Here is a 23,616-nt window from a genome sequence, read left to right as displayed (position 1 = left end):
AATAGAGTAGTTGAGATAGAGAATTTTTGAAATCAAGTTTTGTCTCGACCTGTAAATCAAGTTCTTAATATGTAATTTTCTATGTATGGCCATATACTAAAAGGATCTTAAATAGATTCAATATGAATAAAATATATCTATTGAGTACTCTGATGATTGTAAAAAATGTGAATAAAGATAATTTTTACCTTCAAAAAGATAAAAGAAATTATTGGTCTAGAAGCCACATATCTTAGTTGATACGACAATATTATCCAATTAATACAAGATCATCCTCTCTAGGTCTTCAAACATTATTTGATGCCTATATTAATCATGTAAAAATAATTTATATGCATAAGACAAGTCGAGAATATGTCTGACTAAGACTATTGGTCCAACACATCTAGAAGATATGTGATTTGTTTTAACATGATAAGATGGCAACTATCTTGTAGGACAACAATGTAGAATGTATAACTTAATTGAAAAGAAGATACATTAAAGGAAATATATTTCCCTAAAAGATTTCTCCCTCGTGATTTTTAAAAGATTAGTAATATAATTATTCGACGAATCCATTCAAGAGGTAATTTAGAAGATTTATTCACCAATGCATTATCTATTTCAAAATTTGATGATTCTATTCAAGATTGAATTGAAAAAATCTTAAATATCTTAGGTAAAGTCATCATGAGGGAAAGTAGATACACGTTGTACTCTTTTTCTCTTGATCGAGGTTTTGCCTCATTGGGTTTTTATGGTAAAGTTTTTATCTTATTAAGGTTTTAATGAGGCATACTATCTTCATAGACATCTAAGGAAGAGTGTTGTGAATATTATTTATGTTGATGTCTATTACTATTAGAACATTATGTATTAAATATGACTTTGATGTACTTTATTATTAGGATTTTAATATGCATTAAGGTTATAGTTTTATATGATATCTATTCCTTATGCCTATACATATGATGTTTAGAAAAATCATTGTATACAATTCATATTGAGATAATAATACATAGTTCTCTCATTATTCTTATATCTAGTCTTTTTCTTTTTCTTTTGGTTTTGTTTTTTTTATTTCATAACAGTAGTTAAAAATTACCTTTAAAATCAAATGATTTAACTATTGGATATAAAATTCAATTACTATCTTTTTAAATATTATTATTTTCTTTATTATTTATTAAAATATTTTTATAATTCATGTAAATATGTAATTAATTTAATAATAATTGAAATTAAATATTATTTTTGTTAATCATGTAACTTTCAATATAATGGTTAAATGATAACTTACTTTAGGTCTCAAGTTTGATTCTCTTTAAATTCATTTTATATTTTTATTTTTCATTGAGGGATTAAATTATTTAAAATGAATATTAATTTGATAGAATTTTTAAATATTAAAAATGTATTAAATTATTTTAAATTAAAATTTTATTGATAAAATATATAAATTTTAGAATTAAAATTATTAGCGTAAAGTACATAATGATCTCCTGACTATAGAATATTATTTTATTGAGTTACTTTGTTGAGTCTTTCGACTATTAAAAGTTATAAAATAGTCACTTGATTATTCATTATGTTCCAAACTCGTCATCTTTTGTTAAAAAATTTAACAATCGTCTGATCTAGACGTTAATCTGTTGATTGAGATCCGATAGTCTTTTGAGATTATGAGATCAAATTTTATCATATATCAGTCAATAGGTTAATATCCAGCTCAGACTATCGTTAATTTTTAAACAAAAATGACTAGTTTGAAACATAATGAATAGTGGCTGACCATTGTGTAACTTTTAATAGTCAATTGACTCAACAAAATCAATTATCTACAATTAAAAGACCATTTTATAACTTTCAATAATCATAGTATTCAACAAAATAGTATCTTATAGGCGCGGACATTTGTGTAATAATAATAATAATAATAATATGGTTTGCCCTAAAATCTATTACTACTTTGCACAAACTCCATAGTTAACCCGCAAAAAGATTTTCCTAAAATTTCCTTTTAAAATTCCGAACATATTCTCATCTCTTATCACACATCCCCCGCCGCCGGACAAGTCTCTCATCACCACTCTGTTCGAGCCTCGTCTTTCTTTTGCATCTTTCAAGTTAAGCAATGTAATTTCTGTAACCCTAAACTTAATTTGAACTTTGATTTCTACTTGAGTCATGAGATAGGTTTTAAGTTTATCTGCCTCTGCAATATTTGATTTTAAGCTAGCCGCTATTTGACGTTACACTGCTATTTGCGGCCACAATACGCTGTTGTTAATGTAAAGTTCGTTCCAACCCTTATGTGATGTCAATTTCGGTTATTACAGAAGTCACAAAGGATGAATAGAAAATCAGGGGATTTAAAGTCGAAAAAGGGGAACAAAATAAAGGGTTCACGATGTCAGCTTTTTAAAGAAAATGATGTTGTGCAACAAGGTAGTGAATTGAAGTCTAAAGATGACCATGAGGTTAATGAATCGAAGATAGTTAAATCGAAGAAGGGTTTGAAAAGATCTTCAAAAACCAAGTTCGAGGAGTATCTTGAAATGGAGATGCCAAATTCTGACATGCTTGCACAAGAAGACTTGGAATTGGAGAAGAAACTTGCTAAGAAACTCAGGGTGAAGGGCGGTAAATTAGGAGGAGGTGATGATGGACTTAATATTTTATTTGAAGGGTTTTCTGATGATGAAGCTCTGGATCATTCTTCGACTAAGAAACTGAAGAATAAGAAGTCAATGGAGCTGTCTACTAAAGATGATGCCACAAATGACGTAAACAGTGAAGTTTCTGAGGGCAAGGACTACGCAGGGATAGCTGTGGAAGAAATTCCTGCTAAGGCGCCTTCACGGAAGAGGCGTAAGAAGAAGTCTTTGCTGAAAGGACAAGAAGGTGAAATGCCGGATGAGAGTGAGAGGGCCCTTGATGGACAGCAGCCTTCTGAGTGCCATGATGTGGAAGTACCCTTTAATGAATCTTCAGCTAAGGCACCTGCAATGGAGGGCATTGGGAAATATGTTGCTCCTCACTTGAGATCCCGTGCAAGAAATGAATCAGAGGAGCAGACTCGAATGCGCAGACGAATTCGAGGTATGAATATTCAGTTTTGATGGACTCTAGCATTCACTTTTCTGTTTTTGAATTTGACATGCTGTTTATTTTTTACTATGTTCCAGGTCTTCTTAATAGGCTTTCTGAATCTAATGTGGAATCAATTACTGGAGAAATGGCCACAATTTTTCGTGTATGCTGCTATGCTGTTTGTAGTTTTTTTTCCAATAGAATTCTCTAATTCTGAATCTTTTGCAATAGATTTAAGCTATATCTGCAGCCTCACTCAATAAAATATTAGTTCGCTAGATTTATCCGTTTAAGCTTGAGTGCATGGAACTGGTACAGGTGTTACCCACTGAATTTATGGAGGGGCTGCAGCTTTACTGGATCTGCATTTATGAGTTTGTTGGTTAATCTTAATGAACTTAATATCATACCTAAAGCTTTCCTTTCTTGTGATAGTTTTTCAAGAAATTTGTGTGCAGTTGCCTATTTAGTATCCTCTGCTTCTACATGTTGAAATGAAACAATATAATGTCAACTATATCATTTTACTCTTCTGCAGTCTGCTAGTCGTAGTGTCTGCACTCAGATTATCAGCGAGGAGGTCTTGGCATCCTGTCATAATGGTCCTCGTGGCAATGAACAGTTAAGAGCAACCTTTCCTCTCTATATACTGTTATATTTCTTCATTATTTTATTCAGTAAAAAGAACTTATTTCTTTTTCCCTTTTTCTAATAAATTAAAAAAGGTACATGTGCTCGATTTTCTGTCATGTTTCCGTCAAAGTTGTTTCTAGTTTTTTTATATGCATGCTATGTTTGTTTCTGTTGTTTAATGAGCCTGTACTTATGGTCCTTGATTTTTAGTTTGCACTCTACATTGCACTATAAGTGAAGTAATTTTTATTCTTATGAAATTTTTATATATGAAACAAGTGTCACTGTAATCTTTAATGTGATATATGTTAATCAAAGGACGAATATCTATAATGGAAGTTAGAAAATAATAACCATTGATAGTATCTTTCAAATATATAAAATATATAACCAAAATGGTAGTTGTACAGCTGTGGAAATCATATTTGTATTTTGATTTGAAACTCCATTTTCCTATTTCAAAAATACACATTTTGTGTGGTAGTAACTGTATTCATCATCAAGCACTAGTTGTTTACCTTCTAGATGCAATACTCAAGATCCTTAATTGAGTACAACGGCACAATATCATGTTTGTTGTGCACTATAATTAGTGGGAGAAACCTTAGGTGTTTGTTGTTGTACTTGTGTTAATATTTTTTTACTCGCTGCACTTGTGTATGTAGTTGATGTTCATTTTTCTTTGTAAAGGCATGCTGCCGTCTTTGCTGCATTTGTTGCTGGTATGGCTTCTTTAGTTGGCATGGATTTCAGCGCAAAACTTATGGCTTTACATGCCAAGATCTTTGAGGTATGTACTTATGGTATATATACCTGATTTGTCGTTTCTCCCTTTTCCTTTTAATTTTCTGTTCTTTTTCTCCTTTTGTTATGGCTTTAAGCATGCATAGTATTTTTTTTTTTTAAATTGCCAGCTATATGTAATTAAATTTTACTTTGGACATTTTCAGAGTATTTGATACTGCACAGAAGCTTATGGGATTAAGTTATTTTCTTCTCTTGTATAAATGAGGCTAATTTTAGTTTCGTGCTAGTCTAGGGTTATGTTTGGTTTCTTACTTTTATCAATGTTCTTTTAAGGTGTTAAATATCTTAAAGAATTGGAATGCTGATAAACTTGACTTGAAAAACAAAACCTATAAAGAAAACCACAAGAAGACACTAACCCTTGACCTCCAAGATATTAGAATTTGCCCATAAATACAAAAAGAGCAACAAAATGAAATCTTAACTAAGATAATACTGCAGTTAACTTGTTTGTATTCTACATCATTTTTCCTGGTTGCACTACTACTTTTGTAAATGCTTAACATATTTTTCTTTCTCAGGAGGAGTATCTTAAAGAAGACAATCTGTCGTTGAGAAATGCCACTCTTTTGCTATCTTATCTCTGCATTTTTGGAGTTTGTTCGAGGTAGGTTCTCTTAGAAAATCTTCTTTATTTTAATAAGAGTGCTCTTAATCAAAGCATTTTCATGGAGTGAATAGGTTCATGGTTAAGAGCATTTCTTTACTATTCTATTCTCTATCATGATGCAAATGTGGTCAGATACATAGAATGTAGGCCGTCATGGCTACTGAAAATCAGTAGTTGTGATTTTGCTTTAATTTTTGTGACAACAATAGTCTATGTAGTATGTAGAAAGATATTGGATAATGTTATTGTAGAATTTTGAAATAGAATGCTTTCTCATATTTTTATTCATCAACATTATGGGTATATATACAAGTACAAATGTCCATTAACAAGTAAAGTAATATCCTAAATTAAATACAATATATATTAATTTTAAGATTTAGCGTACAAATCTGTAACAGTTATCTTGCATCGCAGTTTCTTAGTCATGTACATTTTATGAATGTTCTCTATCATGGCAGTTTAAGAGATTTCCCCAGCTTAAGTTTCTATTATCTTTGATAGCTGCTTCATTGTCATTACATTTTTGTTCTAGAGTTGGTTGCAATCATATAATTTAGCATACAGTATTCTCACAGCAGTATTTCCGATGATTGCTTCCCAGTGACTTAATATACGATTTTCTGATCATGTTGAGCAAGCGGTTGACAGAGATTGATGTTTCTACCATCCTCACAGTTTTGCAATGTAAGTCTTATCATTTCAAGTACCTTTCCGTGTCTTTTTCCTTGTTTTCTTTTGTAATTATATTCATAATTTGACTGTTAAGAAGTATTTTTGTAAATCAGAATGCTTAAGCTTTGAACTTGCCATACCTCATTACTTTTTCCTTTTTATTTGCTGACACGGATTATCCCTTCCATCCTGTATTTTTGCAAAATTTTATGGTGCATAAAGTAATACTTTTATGATGATTGCATAATGTCGATGCTCGTGTAGATAAAAAATTCCCAGATGCTGGACAAGCAAGTTTTTTGTAATATTAATTTCATTGAATGGTAGGCTGTGGGATGAAAATAAGGGGCGATGATCCGGCGGCCATGAAAAGCTTCATTCTTTGTGTTCAAAATAGGGTGAATGAGTTAAAGGCTTCGACTGGAGACGGTGAGGCTAAAATAAATGGAAAAAGAGTAAGATTCTTTTTAATTTTCTTCTGGATCTAGTATGCTATTTTTCTTCTTTTTTTCAATATCTTATTATATTATTACTTCTGTAGATGGAATTCATGCTTGAAATGATATGTGATATAAAGAATAACAAGAAAAAGTCGAAGGAGGATACGGTGCAACACACTCGGATAAAAAAATGGCTACAGAAGGTATTGCTTTAATGTTGAATTAGACTTGCTTCAAGTGTCTCTTCAATTAGACCTTTTAGTTTACCTTTTTTTCGGCTATAAAACAATGATGATAAATAGGATGTCACTGCTCTCAAGAAGGTTCTTAAGATTTATTTGCGCACTTTTCTTTTTGTTTGCATATTGTGACACGGTCCTTGATATTTACAGTTACGGGCCGATGATATTTTAATTAGAGGGCTTAAATGGAGCAAGTTGCTTGATCCTGACAAAAAGGGGCAATGGTGGTTATCTGGGGACATGGCCTCTGCAACAGATAATGTTGAAGAGGTTGCCATTACAATCGACAAAGAGGCTCTCGAAGCCCAGAAAATGCTAGAGCTTGCGGCTGCACAGAGGATGAATACAGATGCCAGGAGGGCAATCTTTTGTGTAATAATGAGTGGGGAAGACTACATTGATGCGTTTGAGAAGCTTTTACGGTTGGATTTGCCTGGAAAGCAGGTAGGCAGCGTTGTTCTTCAGAATGAGAAAGACATGCTTCCTTTCCATCTATTCAATAGTTATGTCTATTATTCGTTTACAGGATCGAGATGTTATCCGGGTTCTCGTGGAATGCTGCTTGCAAGAGAAGGTTTTTAATAAGTACTACACTGTTCTTGCTGCTAAGTTGTGTGAGCATGACAAAAACCACAAGTTTACCTTACAGGTAGTCTTATCTTTTCCATTTTTGGATCAAGTCCGACGAATGCACAAAAATTGACCTCGCTCAATGTTATTTTCTGATCTTTAATATGACGTGTTTCACAGTATTGTCTCTGGGATCACTTCAAAGAGTTGGATTCAATGCCGCTTTTAAGGTCGATGCACCTAGCAAAATTCCTAGCCGAAATGGTTTCCTCGTTTACCCTTTCCCTTGCCGTCTTGAAAACTGTCGAGTGGAGTGATCCTCAGATGCTAAGCCCGAAAAGGATCATGCATTTCCGAATGCTTTTCGAGGCCATCTTCAATTATCCTGATAAGGTTATATGGAACATGTTCACTCGTATAGCTGTCACCCCCGAGCTCGAAACTCTTCGACAAGGTATGGAGTTCTTCATCAAGGAGTATGTTGTGAAAAGTAACAAGAAAGTAAATGATAAATTTAAGGTTGCAAAGAAAGCCCTTAATAACACAGAGGGAGTTCTAATGTGATCCTCAATGGTTTTGGTTGGCAATGTCCATTTTTAAGAGAAATTGTACACAATTTTGAAGAACAATGTATTTGGATTAGGTGTAAATTATTTCATCCAATATTTGTACTTCGATTTGATTTTTTCTTAGAAATTATAAGTTGTCAAATTGAATGTTATTTTTATGATATATTTATAATTTAGTGAAGTTCTAACGGTATATATCAAATATATGTTTTAAAATTTTTAAGAAATTGATTGTTTGAATTGGTTAAATTCAATATGAATAAACTAAATTGTCTTTGGCATTCGAATCAACATGAATGGCAATTTTTTTTTCAGAGAGTATATACTTAATCAAACAATTCTAACCTTTTTTATATATATTTTTTAAAAATTAAATAGATATATTTATTATAAAATGTATATAATGAATTAGAATCTAATGTTCATGTGGTAGTTGATTCGTTACATAATAAATGTATATGATTAATAAAAAATAAGTATATATATATATATATATATAGACGATCTAAATAATATCATGTTATATATTGTGATCAAAGTTCAATATTTGGTTTTAATAATTATTCTAAAATAATAAGATAAAATTTCTAGGGAAATAGAAAAAAATTGGAAAAATTAGAAAATGAGTACTATTTTACGGTTCAACTTATATGATTCAAACATCGAACCTAGTTCTCCTAGTTGAACCAACTGGTCTGCTTTTTAATCAAAATTAGAGGTGTAAATGAGTAAATCGATCGATAAATTGTTCATCAACTGTTCGATTATTAAATTAAATAAATGAGTATGAATAAAAATTTTATGTTCATTGAATAAACGAAAGAACATGAATAAAATTGTGTTTAGTTCGTTTATATTTATGAACAAGTTCGTTTATATTTATGAACAAGTTCGTTTATCAACTTGTCTATAAACTTGTTTATTCGATTCTCCTTTTCCTTCTATTTTTTTCACTTTTTTATTAGATTTTTATATTTTAAATATTGATGAAGATAGAAATTAAATTAAATATAAGATGAATTTTAGAATTCAAACTGTAAGACCTAAAAAACTTAAGGACTAGTGGTATAATTTCATCATTTTTTGGGCTTGTAAATAAATGAGAAAAAATGTTGTATGTTGAATATTAAATAAACATAAAAGGAATATGTTAATGAATGTTAAACGAACAAACACGAATATTTTAAAAAACAAACAAACATAAACATGATACTAAAAATTTAAATGAACACGAACCAAATATGAACACTTCAAAAATAAACAAACACGAATATAACTTTCTTTGTTCAAGTTCGGTTTATTTACCCAATGTTCAAAATACACCGTTCGGTTTCTGCTTTACATGAATCACTTAATAGAAGCATGTCATGACAATTGATTATTAGCAACAAAATCTTGAGGTTCACGGGAGTCACTGGTTTGCTTGAGATCCAAGCTTCAGAGCAACCCACTGGCCATCACTCATGAGCAATACAGTGCTTCCAGCAGGAATCTTCATGTTCGGCACAAAGGGTTGAAATTCGGTCCTGTTGCAGGATACGTTACTGATTTCAAAAGACTGATTGTTGAACCCTCGACCAATTTGGCAATAGCCAAATTCTTATGAGGTAAATTTGATGCAGAAAGATCATCTACTGACACAGGGTGATCATACTGATCCGATAAGGATGAACTACTCTGCCAATCTGTACTTATCTATGGTTGTGGGAAAAAAGAGAGATCATGGATGCAGAATGCTCCATTAACTGCAAATCGAATCACATGAAGATGGTATGAACACGATGCAGAAAGAAATATACCTCAGAAGCTAATATTCGATAGCGTGCATGTAATTTGACTACAAAAAGATAAAAAGAAATGCACTCTAGTTAACAGAACAGAAAACTGTTTGCATATCACAGGCATGTTTGCACTCATCCATGTAAGCAAACAAAGAACTTGCACTGTGCAATGTAGCATAATAAGTGTCCAACTTGTGTAAAGCACGAGCAATGGGATAGCAAGCATAAATATGTAACGGATAAAACAATAATTGGTAATTGCTTTTCAACTCGCGACTTCTGTATATATCTTTAATGGTCTTATCAAGAAATCATGAAATAGTTTGTCTCTACGCCAACTATTGGCCTCTTTACAAGCACAAATACTTCAAGAAAAGAAAACCATTACAGAGCTATGGTACTAAATGCAAAATTATTTGCGTGCAATTTCAATCTGTAAAAGATTGTTTAAATACGAAAACTCACCCCTATCTTCTTGTGGATTCTTTCCTGAGATTGAGACAGCATTAAGCAATGAGCTGGATATGAATTCAAGATCCTGTTGGGTATCGGCATTGACATTTGACGGCACATTAGAAGATGAGAGGATATTCACTTCCCTTTCCTTGCAGGAAGGAGTAATAGTCATTGAACCCCTATTTGACTTGCCTGATGGAATCATAATTGTAAGCACTTTATAAGTAAGTATTCACAAAGGGGAACGTTCAAAACCGATCATAATACTCACAAAAAGAGACTGAAAATTAGCATACGTATACAAATGGTTTACAATTGACATGACAGGCCTACAAGTCTCCAGTATTGTAAAAATCTATATGTTCAGGAACTACCTGTTTTAAGGAAACTTGTTTACCATGCTTCACCTATACTTCAGAGCAGAGCTCATTTTCACCAAGTTCATCTATGGCATCATAGGTTTTCCTACTTGTCATAACTCGATACAAAAAAACCAACTTTCTCTACCAAATTGATAAAATTTGAGAATAGAATACCATGGCACTACGCTCTTTGGGAAAACATGTCAAAAGAAAAAAAATAGTTATTTGTCATCCGAAAGTCACATTACAATGCAATTCAAAATAAAACACCACAAAATGGAGAGAAAAAATGTGCTCTTTCGTTCTCCTCTTTGTTTTTCTCAAAAAGAAAACAGAATGGGGGTCTAGAACACATACATTCTTTTAAGTTCTTACATGCAACTTTTGCTGCCAAAGCCTCTGCCAGCTTCTTGGTTTTTGCTTACTGTCATGTGAAAACCTCGCCTTTTACCTCAACAATGGAAACAAAGGTTGATGAATGGGCTTCACCAGATCGATTTGTATTATAAACTGGAAGGGGACAACCTTCCTTCTGAGTCAATTCTTGCAAAAGGTTTTTGTATAAGCTACAGTCTTCCTGAATAAGTAAACAAATACATAAATAGCAAAGACAAAAGCTCTTCCAAAAATTTTGTAACTGAATACTTACACGAATAACCTAATAAAAGTAAATTAAAAAACGGCAAAAACACATCATTAACCAATAAACTGGACCTTCTCAATGGCATCAGGAGACAAAGATGATAAAGTGATTCTTGCCGCTGCATGTTCAGCTTCTTTTATTGTAGGAAAGAACTCCAAACTCTCAAAGATTTTGTCATTGACAGTGACCTTGCACCTGAAGCGACTGGCATGAGGAGGACCCTCGAATTCACAAGAATACACCGGTCGGCCAAGGTTTCTCTTTTGAGAAAAAGTTTGCAATAGGATCTTATACATATGTTGCATGTCTATAAGCAAACCGATTCCAAATCAGAAAAATAATAAAGTAAAACAAAGAGAAACAATCACCGAACTTGGATCATAAAATGGACATGGAAAAGATTATCAACCTTTAACTTTTTCATCATCTTTGCAAATGGAATCAGATTCATCGACCAGAGAATGTCGTTTTGCTTGTGTTCCCGGTGACAAAATCGTGCCACTAGCAATGTTAGTATCAAAATTAGCAATTTCATTTGACGTGCCCACAGCAACCAACGGTGGAAAGATACGCATGCTAAATTTAGTAAAATACCAGCAAGGAATTGAAGCAAAACAGAACGTGTACTAGTACCAAAAGTGTTTTAAAGAGCTGTAATCTACAATCATATCATTTCTTTAAATACTAACACGAGTTTCCCTCAGTTTCTTAAAGACCAAACACAAATTCAAAACCAAAAACTAAAAATAATGTTGCAAATTGGGTTTGGGTTTTCTCTTAAACTAAACGAGGTTACCAGAATCAGGAGTGCGAGATGAGCGGCGTCGTTTTGGGCTTCCTTGGAAGACCTGGCCGGATTCTGAGAGTGAAACGAAGTTCCATCGACGATTACGGTGGCTTCGAAGAGAGGATTGTGGTCTTGGCCCTGCTTTGTGGTGTTGTACTCTGGCAATCTCCATGCTTTCTTCTGGCAAAGCTCTTGCAATCTCGACTTGTACATTTTTCGTCACTTTCTCTCAACTTTTACAAGAGCTTGAATCGTTTAGTTATTTTTTCGGGTTGAATGCTTCTGCTACAGTCATCAAGCTTCATTTTTTGGGGGGAGGAAGAACGGGTAAACTATATTGTTAGTCCCTATATGTTAGTCTACGTATCAATTTTATCATTAAATGTTAACAAGTTTCAATTTATCATTAAACTTTTGACATTGATTCTTTTATCATGGGATCGTTAAATTATTAATGATCCAATAACATGATATTTTAGTGTTGATGTGTATTGATGTAGATGTCAAAAAAGAATTTGTATTTCACTTAATCATCTTCTTCACCGAAATTAGAGTTTTTCACCTATTTTTTACCGTCATCGAAAATTGTCATTCTTAAATGTGTTTTGTTGTTACCGTAGACACAAAAAACTTCATATTTTTAAAGATTTTGTTCAAAATCTGAATGGTGGAAAAAGTTCTAAGAGACGAACAACATATCTCAAAACTAGCTTCATTAATTAGTCTTCAAAGGAGATCAATGTATTAGAGCATTGAACCTTAGATGCATTTTCGTTGATTTTGAGTAAATTTGATAAAAAAAAATCTAAAAAGAATGATGACCGGTAACTTGCCTCATTTGACTCGCGTCGAAAATCGAAAAAACTAACGATTTAAACAAAAAAAATAAGAAAGAAACAATCATATTATCATACTATTAACAATTTAAACTAAATCTAATGATTAAGTGTATAATTTACACTAAATAATAATAGATTTGAACATAAAATTTCAAAATCAGTACGAGTCAACCTTGTCAATAAGCTAATATCTCGTTGTCATTTTTTGTATTTTTATAATTACATTAAAAGTAAAAAATGTCATTAAATATAAATTATTAAATTTAATTAATAATTTTAAAATTTATATTTACATATAAATATATTTATAGTATGCAATTGAATATACTCACATGTACGATATATACAAATCCTTATATAATGCATATTTTTCTTTAAGGAATTATATTTAAAACTTTTAAAATTGCCATCGTGAAAGTTTAGTTTTAAAATTGCTCACTATATTATATTATATTTATTGATAAGAACAAATAAGATGTAACAGTTATAGGTAATTCACCTCTTCTAATTTGGCTGAAGAATTGGAACCAATGATTAATCAGTAGTTGATCGGTATCAAAGTGTTCTATCTCCGTAAAAAGGTAGAATGGAGATGAGTGAGAGCGAGATCCTTTCAGAGCCTCCTCCCAATCTCAATCGAGAGATTTTATAATGGTTCTTAGTGTTGTCGACATGTATATAGTCATAATGGCTAACCATAGGTTGACAATTTAGGTTAGTCTGACTGATGTAGTCAGCTTGTTGATTCATATAGACAAGACAAGTAGGGTATGCTAGAGGTTATGTCACAAAATTATGATTTTCTAAGGGGTATAAGGCTTTGACTTCAAGTGTTGTGTCTGAAGATGCACTTTTAAAGCCTTTGTTGCAAACATTTTCTTCGGAAACTTTGATGTTCATCCTGGCAATAGTATATACTCCATTGCGACTTTAAGAAATTAGTGTGGATGCTAAGATAGTGGATATAGACTTGGTTTAGAAGTTGAGACACTCTAAAATCGTTGAACAAATTTTCTATTTTTCAAGTGTTTTCACACAAATCTTTAAAAAGGTTAATTTACCCTCTCTTACTTTATTTCGGTTGATTCATAGAGCTAACACTCTCCTACCAACACCTTCGCTAAAGCATCATCACTTTCGTATGGCCACACATTTTTACAATCCCCAACACCCAAAAGAGGAATAAAATTATCATCCATAACTTCAACGACCTTGAACTCATTAAGGCTATCACTCTTAAGGTAGTACTTGAAATGTTTTGCCGAAAATTTCCTCTGGAATACTCAGCTAGCCACTCTTTTTTTAGTAACTTAAACTACTCATTCTTCGCCCTATTTAACTCGGGGGTATATGTCTCTGTCACTTTACCAGGTATGCTCTATCGTAATGAAAAACTAAAACTTCTAGGTAACTTATGCGAGAGTTTAACAAACTTCAAGCGCTCCAGGCCTAGTTTTTTCTTATTGCGAGCCCTCTGACGAGTCTCTTAATAAAGCTAAGAAGGCTTGCACAAGTCTTTTGAGCAATACTGTTCAAAGCCAACAAATTTTAAAGGATAATTATCGAGGGTACCCACTTTCTCTACTGATAAAAAAAAATACTCGATAATAATCCACTTTGAAACTTCGATAATAATCCACTGATAAAAAAGCAATTGGAGTTGTTGCTCATGATAAGTGTGGATAGGTTTGTGGTGGTTTGGCCCATTCTTTTTTTGGATGTTTTGAGGCAGGTTTTGCGGAACTATCTGCTTTTCTCGTTGGTCTTAGACTGACTTGTGATATGAGATGGTCTGATGTTCAGTTTGAAATTGATTCATTGATTCTCATCCATAAGATTACACAAAATTCTACAAATATTTCCATCCTCAGGGTGTATGTTCAAGAGGCTCGTACTATTTTTCAGAATCATCCTTGTTTTTGTATTTTGTATACTCCTAGATAATGTAATCAGGTTGCTCAAGCATTAGCAAGTTAGGATCTAACTTGCCAACCTACAAGTAACCATCATATACCTAACAACAACATTAGAAACCATTATAAAATTTTTCATCTGAGACTAAGAGAAGGCTTTGGAATGACCTCGCTCTCACTCTTTTCCATTTTACCTTTTTATGAAAACATAATACTTTAACATCGATCAATAACCGATGCAACATTTTTTTATCATTCAATTATTTAAAGAAACACTGACTCGAATCAAATTCACCTATGATAAGAATAAGTTTTACAGCAATAAACAAATTCATTTGAACAAAGCATGCCCATATTTTTATTGAAAATCCATCGAAAGGTGGAATTAAAATCCACCGAAAAAAATGTCAAAAATGGTTGGCTAATTGTTGAAAATTAGCAATGATATAATTGTATATTTTAGTCATTGTAATTTAGGGTATTTACAAATTAGTCCTTAAGCTTCAACTATAAATACCCTAGCTCATTTAGCTTCAAAACCATCCCAAAGCATTCTAGCTTTCTTCCAATACTAGAGAGAATTTAGAGAGTTTCTTGAGAGTTGTTTTCTCCTTTTTATCAAGAGAGAATTATCATTGTTTTCTCCTTGGTAGATCGAGAGAAGTTGTAATTCCTATTTTCTCATAGTGAAATTCTTCTACCGTTTCCCGTGGTTTTTACCCTATATTATTTAGGAGTTTTCCACGTAAAATTTGTGTCTCTTTTATCTTCAATTTTTATTTTCTCGAATTATCAGTTGCGTTTTTGCTATATCCGATAGCCGTCTTCCGCAACAATTGGTATCCGAGCCAGATTTGAGTGTGTAATATATACTTATTATCTTTGTGGTTGCCACCAAAAGGTGGATCCTCAAACATAAGAAAGTAAGAAGGTATTACCCAGCCTTTGAAGGTTCCAGAGAACTATTCACGATAGTGAAATAGTGGGAGCTATCCGTAATAGAAGTTATGGCAACAAAATTTGATATTGAAAAATTCAATGGGAGAAATTTCTCATTGTGGAAATTGAAGATAAAGGCTATCCTGAGGAATGACGGTTGTCTAGCAGCTATCAGTGAAAGGCTGGTAGATTTCACATATGACAACAAATGGATCGAAATGGACGGGAATACTATGGAAAACTTTCATCTAGCATTAACAGATGAAGTATTGTCAAGCATCGAGGAGAAGAAGACAGCTAAGGAGATATGGGACCATCTTGCCAAATTGTATGAGGCCACATCGTTGCACAATAAAATTTTCCTTAAGAGGAAATTGTACACTCTCCGTATGCCAAAATCTACTTCAGTGACAGAGCACTTAAACACACTGAACACGTTATTTTCTCAGCTTACATCCTTAAGATGTATAATAGGAGAACAAGAACGTGCTGAACTTCTACTTCAAAGTCTACCTGATTCGTATGATCAACTCATCATCAACTTGACAAATAGTAATGTCACCAGTCTAGTCTTCGATGACGTTGCAGCTGCTGTTCTACAAGAAGAAAATCAACGCAAGAACAAGGAAGACAGACAAGTAAATCTTCAACAAGCAGAAGCGTTGACAACGATGAGAGGGAGATCAACGGAACATGGCCAAAGCAACAGTCACAAACATGGTAGATCAAAGTCAAGAAGCAAGAAGAATTTAAAGTGCTACAATTGTGGAAAGAATGGTCACTTGAAGAAGGATTGTTGGAGTCTAAATAAAAACTCCAATCCACAAGGCAATACCGCAAACACTTCAGATGATGGAGATGCTCTATGCTGTAAAGCGTCAACCACCGTGGAAGGTAGAAAGAGATATGCATATATATGGCTCATTGATTCGGGAGCAACATATCACATGACCTCAAAAAGAGAATGGTTCCATCATTATGAACCTGTCTCAAGAGGATCTGTGTATAGTTGCAATGATCATGCCTTAGAGATCGTTGGCGTGGGAACCATCAAATTAAAGATGTATGATGGAACGATTAAAGTTGTTCGATATGTGCGACACTTAAAAGTCCTGAAGAAAATTTTATTATCCTACGGATTGTTGGATAATAATGCAAGCAAGATTGAAACACGGAAAGGAATCATGAAGGTTTTTCGTGGAGCGCTTGCGGTGTTGAAAGGTGAAAAGATAATAGCAAACTTGTACATGCTGAAGGGAGAAATTTTGCTAGAAGCAGAAGCCTCTGTTGCCTCATGTAGTTCAGATTCTACAATGTTATGGCATCAGAAACGTGGAGCGCTTGTGGTGTTGAAAGGCGAAAAGATAACAACAAACTTGTACATGCTGAAGGGAGAAACTTTGCTAGAAGCAGAAGCCTCTGTTGCCACATGTAGTTCAGATTCTGCAATGTTATGTTATCAGAAACTTGGACACATGTCAGAACAAGGAATGAAAGTCCTTGTGGAGTAAAAACTACTTCCATGCTTAACAAAGGTATCACTTCCTTTGTGTGAGCATTGCATAACAAGTAAGCAGCACCGGTTGAAATTCAACAGTGTTCTAGAATTGGTTCACTCTGACGTATGGAAAGTACCAGTTATATCCCTAGGCGGAGTAAAATATTTTGTCTCATTTATTGATGACTACTCCAGGAGATGTTGGGTGTACCCTATTAAGAAGAAGTCAGATGTGTTTTCCACTTTCAAAAACTTCAAAGCGCGGGTGGAACTTGATTCTGGAAATAAGATCAAGTGTTTCATAACAGATAATGGAGGAGAATACACAAGCGAAGAATTTTATGACTTTTGCAGGAAAGAAGGCATCAAAAGACAGTTCACGGTGGTGAACACTCCTCAACAAAATGGAGTGGCAGAGCGGATGAACAGAACCTTGTTAGAAAGAACAAGAGCAATGTTGAGGGATGCAGGCCTAGAAAAATCATTCTGGGCAGAAGCAGTCAATACTGCCTGTTATTTGGTGAATCAAGCTCCATCAACTGCAATAGAGCTGAAGACACCAATGGAGATGTGGACTGGTAAATCAGCTAATTATTCAAACCTCCATGTATTTGGAAGTATTGTGTACGTGATGTACAACTCCCAAGAAATTTCAAAGCTAGATCTAAAATCCATGAAATGCAAATTCTTGGGGTATACTGATGGTGTAAAGGGGTATCGCTTGTGGGATCCCACTACCCGCAAAGTGATCATTAGCAGGGATGTTATCTTTGTAGAAGATAAGCTACAAAGAAAAGAAGAAGATGCTAGCACTGAAAATTCAAAGACTACACAGATACATGTGGAAAAGGAGTTTGAACAAGGAGATTCTTCTGAAGCAGAACCAGCACATGATAAACAATAACCAGAGAGTTCTGAAGCTCCAACAACTCGTCAATCAGATCGTGTGAGAAGACATCCCAATTGGCACTCAGATTATGTTATAGAATGTAATATTGCATACTGCCTTTTAACAGAGGACGGTGAGCCATCAACATACCAGGAGGTAATAAACAACTCAGATGCTTCACTGTGGATGATGGCGATGCAAGAAGAAATCGAAGCCCTTAATAAAAATAATACATGGGACCTTGTGCCACTACCACAAGGAAGGAATCCAATTGGTAACAAATGGGTCTTTAAAATCAAGCAAAATGGTGACGATCAAGTGGAGAGGTATCGTGCAAGACTGGTGGTAAAAGGATATGCTCAAAAAGAAGGTATTGATTTCAATGAAATATTTCTCATGTGGTTCGACTAACAACAGTTCGAGTAGTTTTGGCAATGTGTGCTACATTGAACTTACATCTAGAGCAGCTAGATGTTAAAACAATTTTTCTTCATGGAAATCTTGAAGAAGAGATTTATATGCTCCAGCCTGAAGGTTTTGAAGAAAAAGAAAAGAAGAACTTGGTTTGCAGGTTGAACAAATCTCTGTACGGTCTAAAGTAGACGCCGAGGTGTTGGTATAAGAGATTTGATTCCTTTATTATGTGCCTTGGATACAACAGACTTAATGCAGACCCTTGTGCTTATTTCAAGAGGCCTGGTGATAACGATTTTGTTATATTGTTGTTGTATGTGGATGACATGTTGGTTGAAGGACCCAACAAAGATCATATTGAAGAATTGAAGGCACAAATGGCTAGGGAATTTGAAATGAAGGACTTGGGATCAGAAAACAAGATTCCAGGGATGCAAATTCACCAAGACATAAGTAATAGGAAGATTTGGCTTTCACAAAATAATTACTTGAATAAGATCTTGTCACGATTCAACATGCAAGATTGTAAGCCAATTTCTACCCCTCTTCTTATTAACTTCAAATTATCCTTCAGTATGAGTCCTAGCAGTAAAGAAGAGAGGATTGAGATGTCTCGAGTACCCGTATGCATCGGCAGTGGGAAGTTTAATGTTCGCTATGACATGCACAAGACCAGACATTGCACAAGCAGTGGGAGTGGTTAGTCGGTACATGGAAAATCTAGGCAAAGAGCATTGGAATACAATAAATAGGATCCTGAGATATATCAAAGGGACCTCAAATGTTGCATTATATTACGGAGGATCAAACTTACTAATCAATGGGTATGTAGATTCTGACTATGCAGGGGATTTGGATAAAAGCAAATCTACTACAGAATATGTGTTCAAAATTGCTGGTGGAGCTGTAAGTTGGGTTTCAAAATTGCAGTCAGTTGTGGCTACATCCATAACAGAGGCAGAATATGTAGTAGCTACACAAGCCAGTAAAGAAGCAATTTTGTTGAAGATGCTATTGGAGGAGCTTGGGCACAATCAAGAGTATGTCTCTCTATTTTGTGACAGTCAAAGCGCCTTGAATTTAGCAAGGAATCCAACATTTCATTCAAGGACAAAACATATACGAGTTTAGTATCATTTCATTCGTGAAAATGTAGAAGAAGGGACGATAGATATGCAGAAGATTCATACCAAAGACAACATAGCAGATTTCATGACGAAGGCGATCAATGTCGATAAATTTACTTGGTGTCGATCCTCTTGTGGCCTGTCAGAGACGTAAGAAACATGATGGTACAAGGTAGAAAGAATGGTGTGAAGATATGATTTTTCCAATCAAATCTTCAAGTGGGATATTATTGAAAATCCATCGAAAGGTGGAATTAAAATCAACCGAAAAAAATGTCAAAAATGGTTGGCTAATTGTTGAAAATTAGCAATGGTATAATTGTATATTTTAGTCATTGTAATTTAGGGTATTTACAAATTAGTCCTTAAGCTTCAACTATAAATACCCTAGCTCATTTAGCTTCAAAACCATCCCAAAGCATTCTAGCTTTCTTCTAATACTAGAGAGAATTTAGAGAGTTTCTTGAGAGTTGTTTTCTCCTTTTTATCAAGAGAGAATTACCATTATTTTCTCCTTGGTAGATCGAGAGAAGTTGTAATTCCTATTTTCTCATAGTGAAATTCTTCTACCGTTGCCCGTGGTTTTTACCATTTATTATTTAGGGGTTTTCCACGTAAATTTTGTGTCTCTTTTATCTTCAATTTTTATTTTCTCAAATTATCAGTTGCGTTTTTGCTCTATCCGATAGCCGTCTTCCGCAAAAAAATTAACAAATTAAAAAAAATCATCTCCGAGAAGTGGTTCGAAGATTGGGCAGTTCTCGAACTATACATCTATAATAACCAGCAAACTTTTCGTGAACAATATGTAATTGAGATACTCACATGTATATTATATATAATATATTCTTAGATAAAATGGTTAATCCAAGATAAAAAATAATAATAATAATAAATATTATTATATAATCGAACGAAGTAAAATAAATAAAACTTAAAGTAGAGGTAAGAAATTGGTTTACTCATATTTAGACAATGAATCAGATGAGTAGAATATGATAAACCGAAGGCAGATTTTTGTTGAGGCATGTATGAACAATTTCCTTAAGATAGATTCATCCTCTCCTCGGTGCTTTGAGTAACGTTGGATGTCGGTCTCCCAGGATACAACAACAAACGATCACAATAGTAAGCACAACTATAGTGACCAGTCGAACAAAATCTTGCCTTTCTCTATCACCGAAAAGAATGAATTTGAATGGAATTTTCTAAGTGGTTTCCTAATTCAACTTTGTGAATTGTGTCTCAAAGTTGTTTTTAAGATTGTGCTTCAACTAACCTATATATAGGGGAGAAGAAATTAATCAAAAGGTTATGACTTTTTGATGAAGAGATTTGTTGAAAAGCTAATAGGTATAATTGAATTGATGCAATTTTATACCAAATAATATGTCTGTTCACCAAGTGACATAACTTATTATTAAAAGACATCAATTTTATTCAATTATTTATTAATTTTTACAACAATCCCCCTACATGAATGAAATTGATGATTCACACACTGACTCGATATGGTGATAGATTCTATGTTCGATATTTGCATAGGATAGGTAGGTATCCCCCTTTGAACCTTCCCTTGTGAAAACATGTTTACCTTACTGGTTGTCCAGTAGACGTGATGTCCTTAAACTGTCTTGCCGTTAGTGTAAGCGATGACATACCTCACACAAATATCTCACTGAAAAGAATTTGGCTCTCATGGTTATGTCCATATAGTCGTGAACATCTCCTGGTTCTGTAAGAGTTTAGAGAACTATGCCCCAATAATCTCTTTGAAACGGTTCCACTTCACTCTCACATAGGTGACTTATGTTGTTCGGCTTACCAAAACACATAGTGATCATTAAAAGCATTGTTTAACCTTTTCCATATTTTAGTCACTATTTTCATCATAGGAATGGACTTGGGGATAAGAACCCCCACAGTGACCTCACAAGGTCTATGTAAGTAGGTTGTCCCATTGAACTTAGATCTTGGGATCTCCAGTCAACTAAGTTGGGTTTTCCTTCACATAGCGCCTTAAATATTAATGGGCTTTAGTTACATTCCTTTCGATGTTTATCATGTTGATCTCCATTCAACTGATTGTTTAGCGGATTCACAATGTTATCTTTTGATCTTACAAAATCAATATAGATAAATCTAGTTGAGATCAATTGTTTAATGATATTATGTCGACGATGTATGTGTTTCGACTTACCATTATACTTATACAAGGCACCCCCACACTTTGATGTAGTTGTAGGAAAATTTTCTACATTTCCATAACTCATATGGTGTCTCACCTATTTTCTTGTAAGTTGCCTTAATTAAAGGTAATTTGCTAATAAAATAACTTCCTCCACATGTTCTGTGACAACTCAGAACATGGACAAATGTCATTTATAATTCTTTAGCAATATTATGGACACTATACACTTCATATGGTGTATCTGACAATCCATTCAAGATGTAATTCCGACATAGAAACTTAGAATGCTTTCAAGTTTTAATGACAACAATGTCTATCTCATCCTCTCTATGAATAGGAGGATCATCCTATATTTGACCATATTCAACATGATTAAATATAACATCTTATGTCGCTATATCTTGAAATTCTATTCATGAATTTCACATGCTTCTTATTGTGGCTCACAACCACTGACATTGTTAAATTTTATTCAAATTTTGAATAGGAATCGACATTTCAAATCACGAGTTAAGTGAATCAATGGGGTTACCATTGTTTCATTTAAAACACGTAACCAAAATTTGTAAATATTCCAACAATAAATTGAAAGTTAATTCAATTTATTTTACAATTCGTTTCTGTTGAACAACAAAATTTAATTAGAAATAAAAAATCTAAAACAAAATTTGTAACAATGTTGTTACCTCCAAACGATTTCTGTTATCAACAGTAAATCAAATAAATTTTGTTGAATAACAGGATTAAATCCTGAAACAGAATTATAGGCCCGATTTTTGTTTACATAATTGTGTTCGGTACCTTATTTATCGCAACGAATTTTAGTCAAAACTAAAATCCAACAATTGAGTAATTTCTGTTAAACGGATGGAATTTAGTAAAACTAAAACCCGAAAAAAAAATGTACAATCAACACTATTTTGTTGAATTCGTTAAATGTCAGGATTTAAAACTAAAATCCAAAACAAAACCAACTTATGTTGGACAACGGGATTAAAACCCAAAACAAAACCAATTTCTATTGAACGACGAGACTTTAATAAATTAAATCTCGAAAAAAAAACTAAATTCTGTTGAACAACGAGAATTTAATAAAATCGAAAATAATAGTATAATCTTAATGTATAAATATTATACAAGAAATATTCAATGGTCACACATACCTTTTTGATTTCTTGATCAATATTATAAATTCGTTGCCAACCAATCTCGAACCATCAACATGTGGGTTCAAGGTGTGCCTTCATAAAGGTAAAGGTGTGCTCCGATGCAGTTCAGGTTGCGCAACATAGGGTGCAACCAAAAAATACAAAACTTGGTGGACAACAAATCATTGTGTTCCACGCCACCAAGTTTCGAACAATCATTTGATAGAACAATTTCTATCTTTGATCGAAATTCGCCAAGTCACCATTAGTTAAAAGAAAACTTCGTGCGGTGATCGAATATTTTATGTCACTTGCATCACTGTGTTCAAAGTTAATGCTTTGTTCCATGACACCACAAGTTTCACTCTGCTCAACTTAGATTTCCAAGATTTGTTCCAACGATGGTTGCTACATAGTTCACTTGGCGAAATATGGGATAACAGAGGATTTGTTCGAACGACATTCGAACAGTTTCAAACAGTTCCGAATCAATTGAAATTTTATAGATAGAAACCAGATCACCATTATTTAAAAGGACTTCCATTTTCTTGCAGCCGTAACTTATCACGATAGAACGAGGTTGTGTCCAATATGTCAACCTCGCTTGAAACAGGTTTTGTATTCAACATGCCTTGAATCCATTGATCGAAGGATGCACCAAGGATTATATAAAATTCAACATCCATAAAAGTTGGTGGACTCCAAACCTGTAAACGGATTTTGGAACTTTTAATCTGCAAATAGATTTTAAAAATTGATGGGGATCTTCCTTGGCATTGTAATCTTCTTCGTATGTATTGCCATAGTACAACAATATTTTTCCTCCAAAACATCACAATAATTTGCTTTTGGAATCAAAAGAGAATTTCACTTTGGCATGGATTCCTCATAATTTCCTGCAAATTACTCTGGAACCTGCGAATTGTATTCAAACCTGCAAATTAAAAATAGCGTACATCCTTTGTTTCGTCGTTGTTTGATGCTTCATTCGTACTGTTCGCGTGTTGT

The 23,616-nt window shown here is 33.6% G+C and overlaps 1 protein-coding gene and 1 pseudogene across 1 annotated transcript; one reads left to right on the top strand and one right to left on the bottom strand.

Annotated features, from left to right (window-relative positions):
- Window positions 1-2,032: 2,032 nt before the first annotated feature.
- LOC120185350 (nucleolar MIF4G domain-containing protein 1-like) lies at window positions 2,033-7,726 on the top strand. The gene is made up of 12 exons (XM_039189596.1): window positions 2,033-2,118; window positions 2,322-3,084; window positions 3,171-3,238; window positions 3,614-3,696; window positions 4,399-4,498; window positions 5,037-5,122; window positions 5,730-5,812; window positions 6,128-6,255; window positions 6,342-6,443; window positions 6,633-6,926; window positions 7,009-7,131; window positions 7,233-7,726. Exons 2-12 carry the CDS (start codon window positions 2,334-2,336, stop codon window positions 7,614-7,616), a joined length of 2,202 nt encoding a protein of 733 aa, XP_039045527.1. The 5' UTR covers window positions 2,033-2,118; window positions 2,322-2,333; the 3' UTR covers window positions 7,617-7,726.
- A 1,228-nt stretch (window positions 7,727-8,954) lies between these two features.
- Window positions 8,955-23,320, bottom strand: LOC120185321 (annotated as a pseudogene).
- Between the last annotated feature and the right edge of the window lie 296 nt (window positions 23,321-23,616).

Source organism: Hibiscus syriacus, unplaced genomic scaffold, assembly GCF_006381635.1.
Source record: "Hibiscus syriacus cultivar Baekdansim isolate YM2019G1 unplaced genomic scaffold, ASM638163v2 tig00113096_pilon, whole genome shotgun sequence".
NCBI lineage: Eukaryota > Viridiplantae > Streptophyta > Magnoliopsida > Malvales > Malvaceae > Hibiscus > Hibiscus syriacus.
This window is presented reverse-complemented; position numbering and strand designations above follow the sequence as displayed.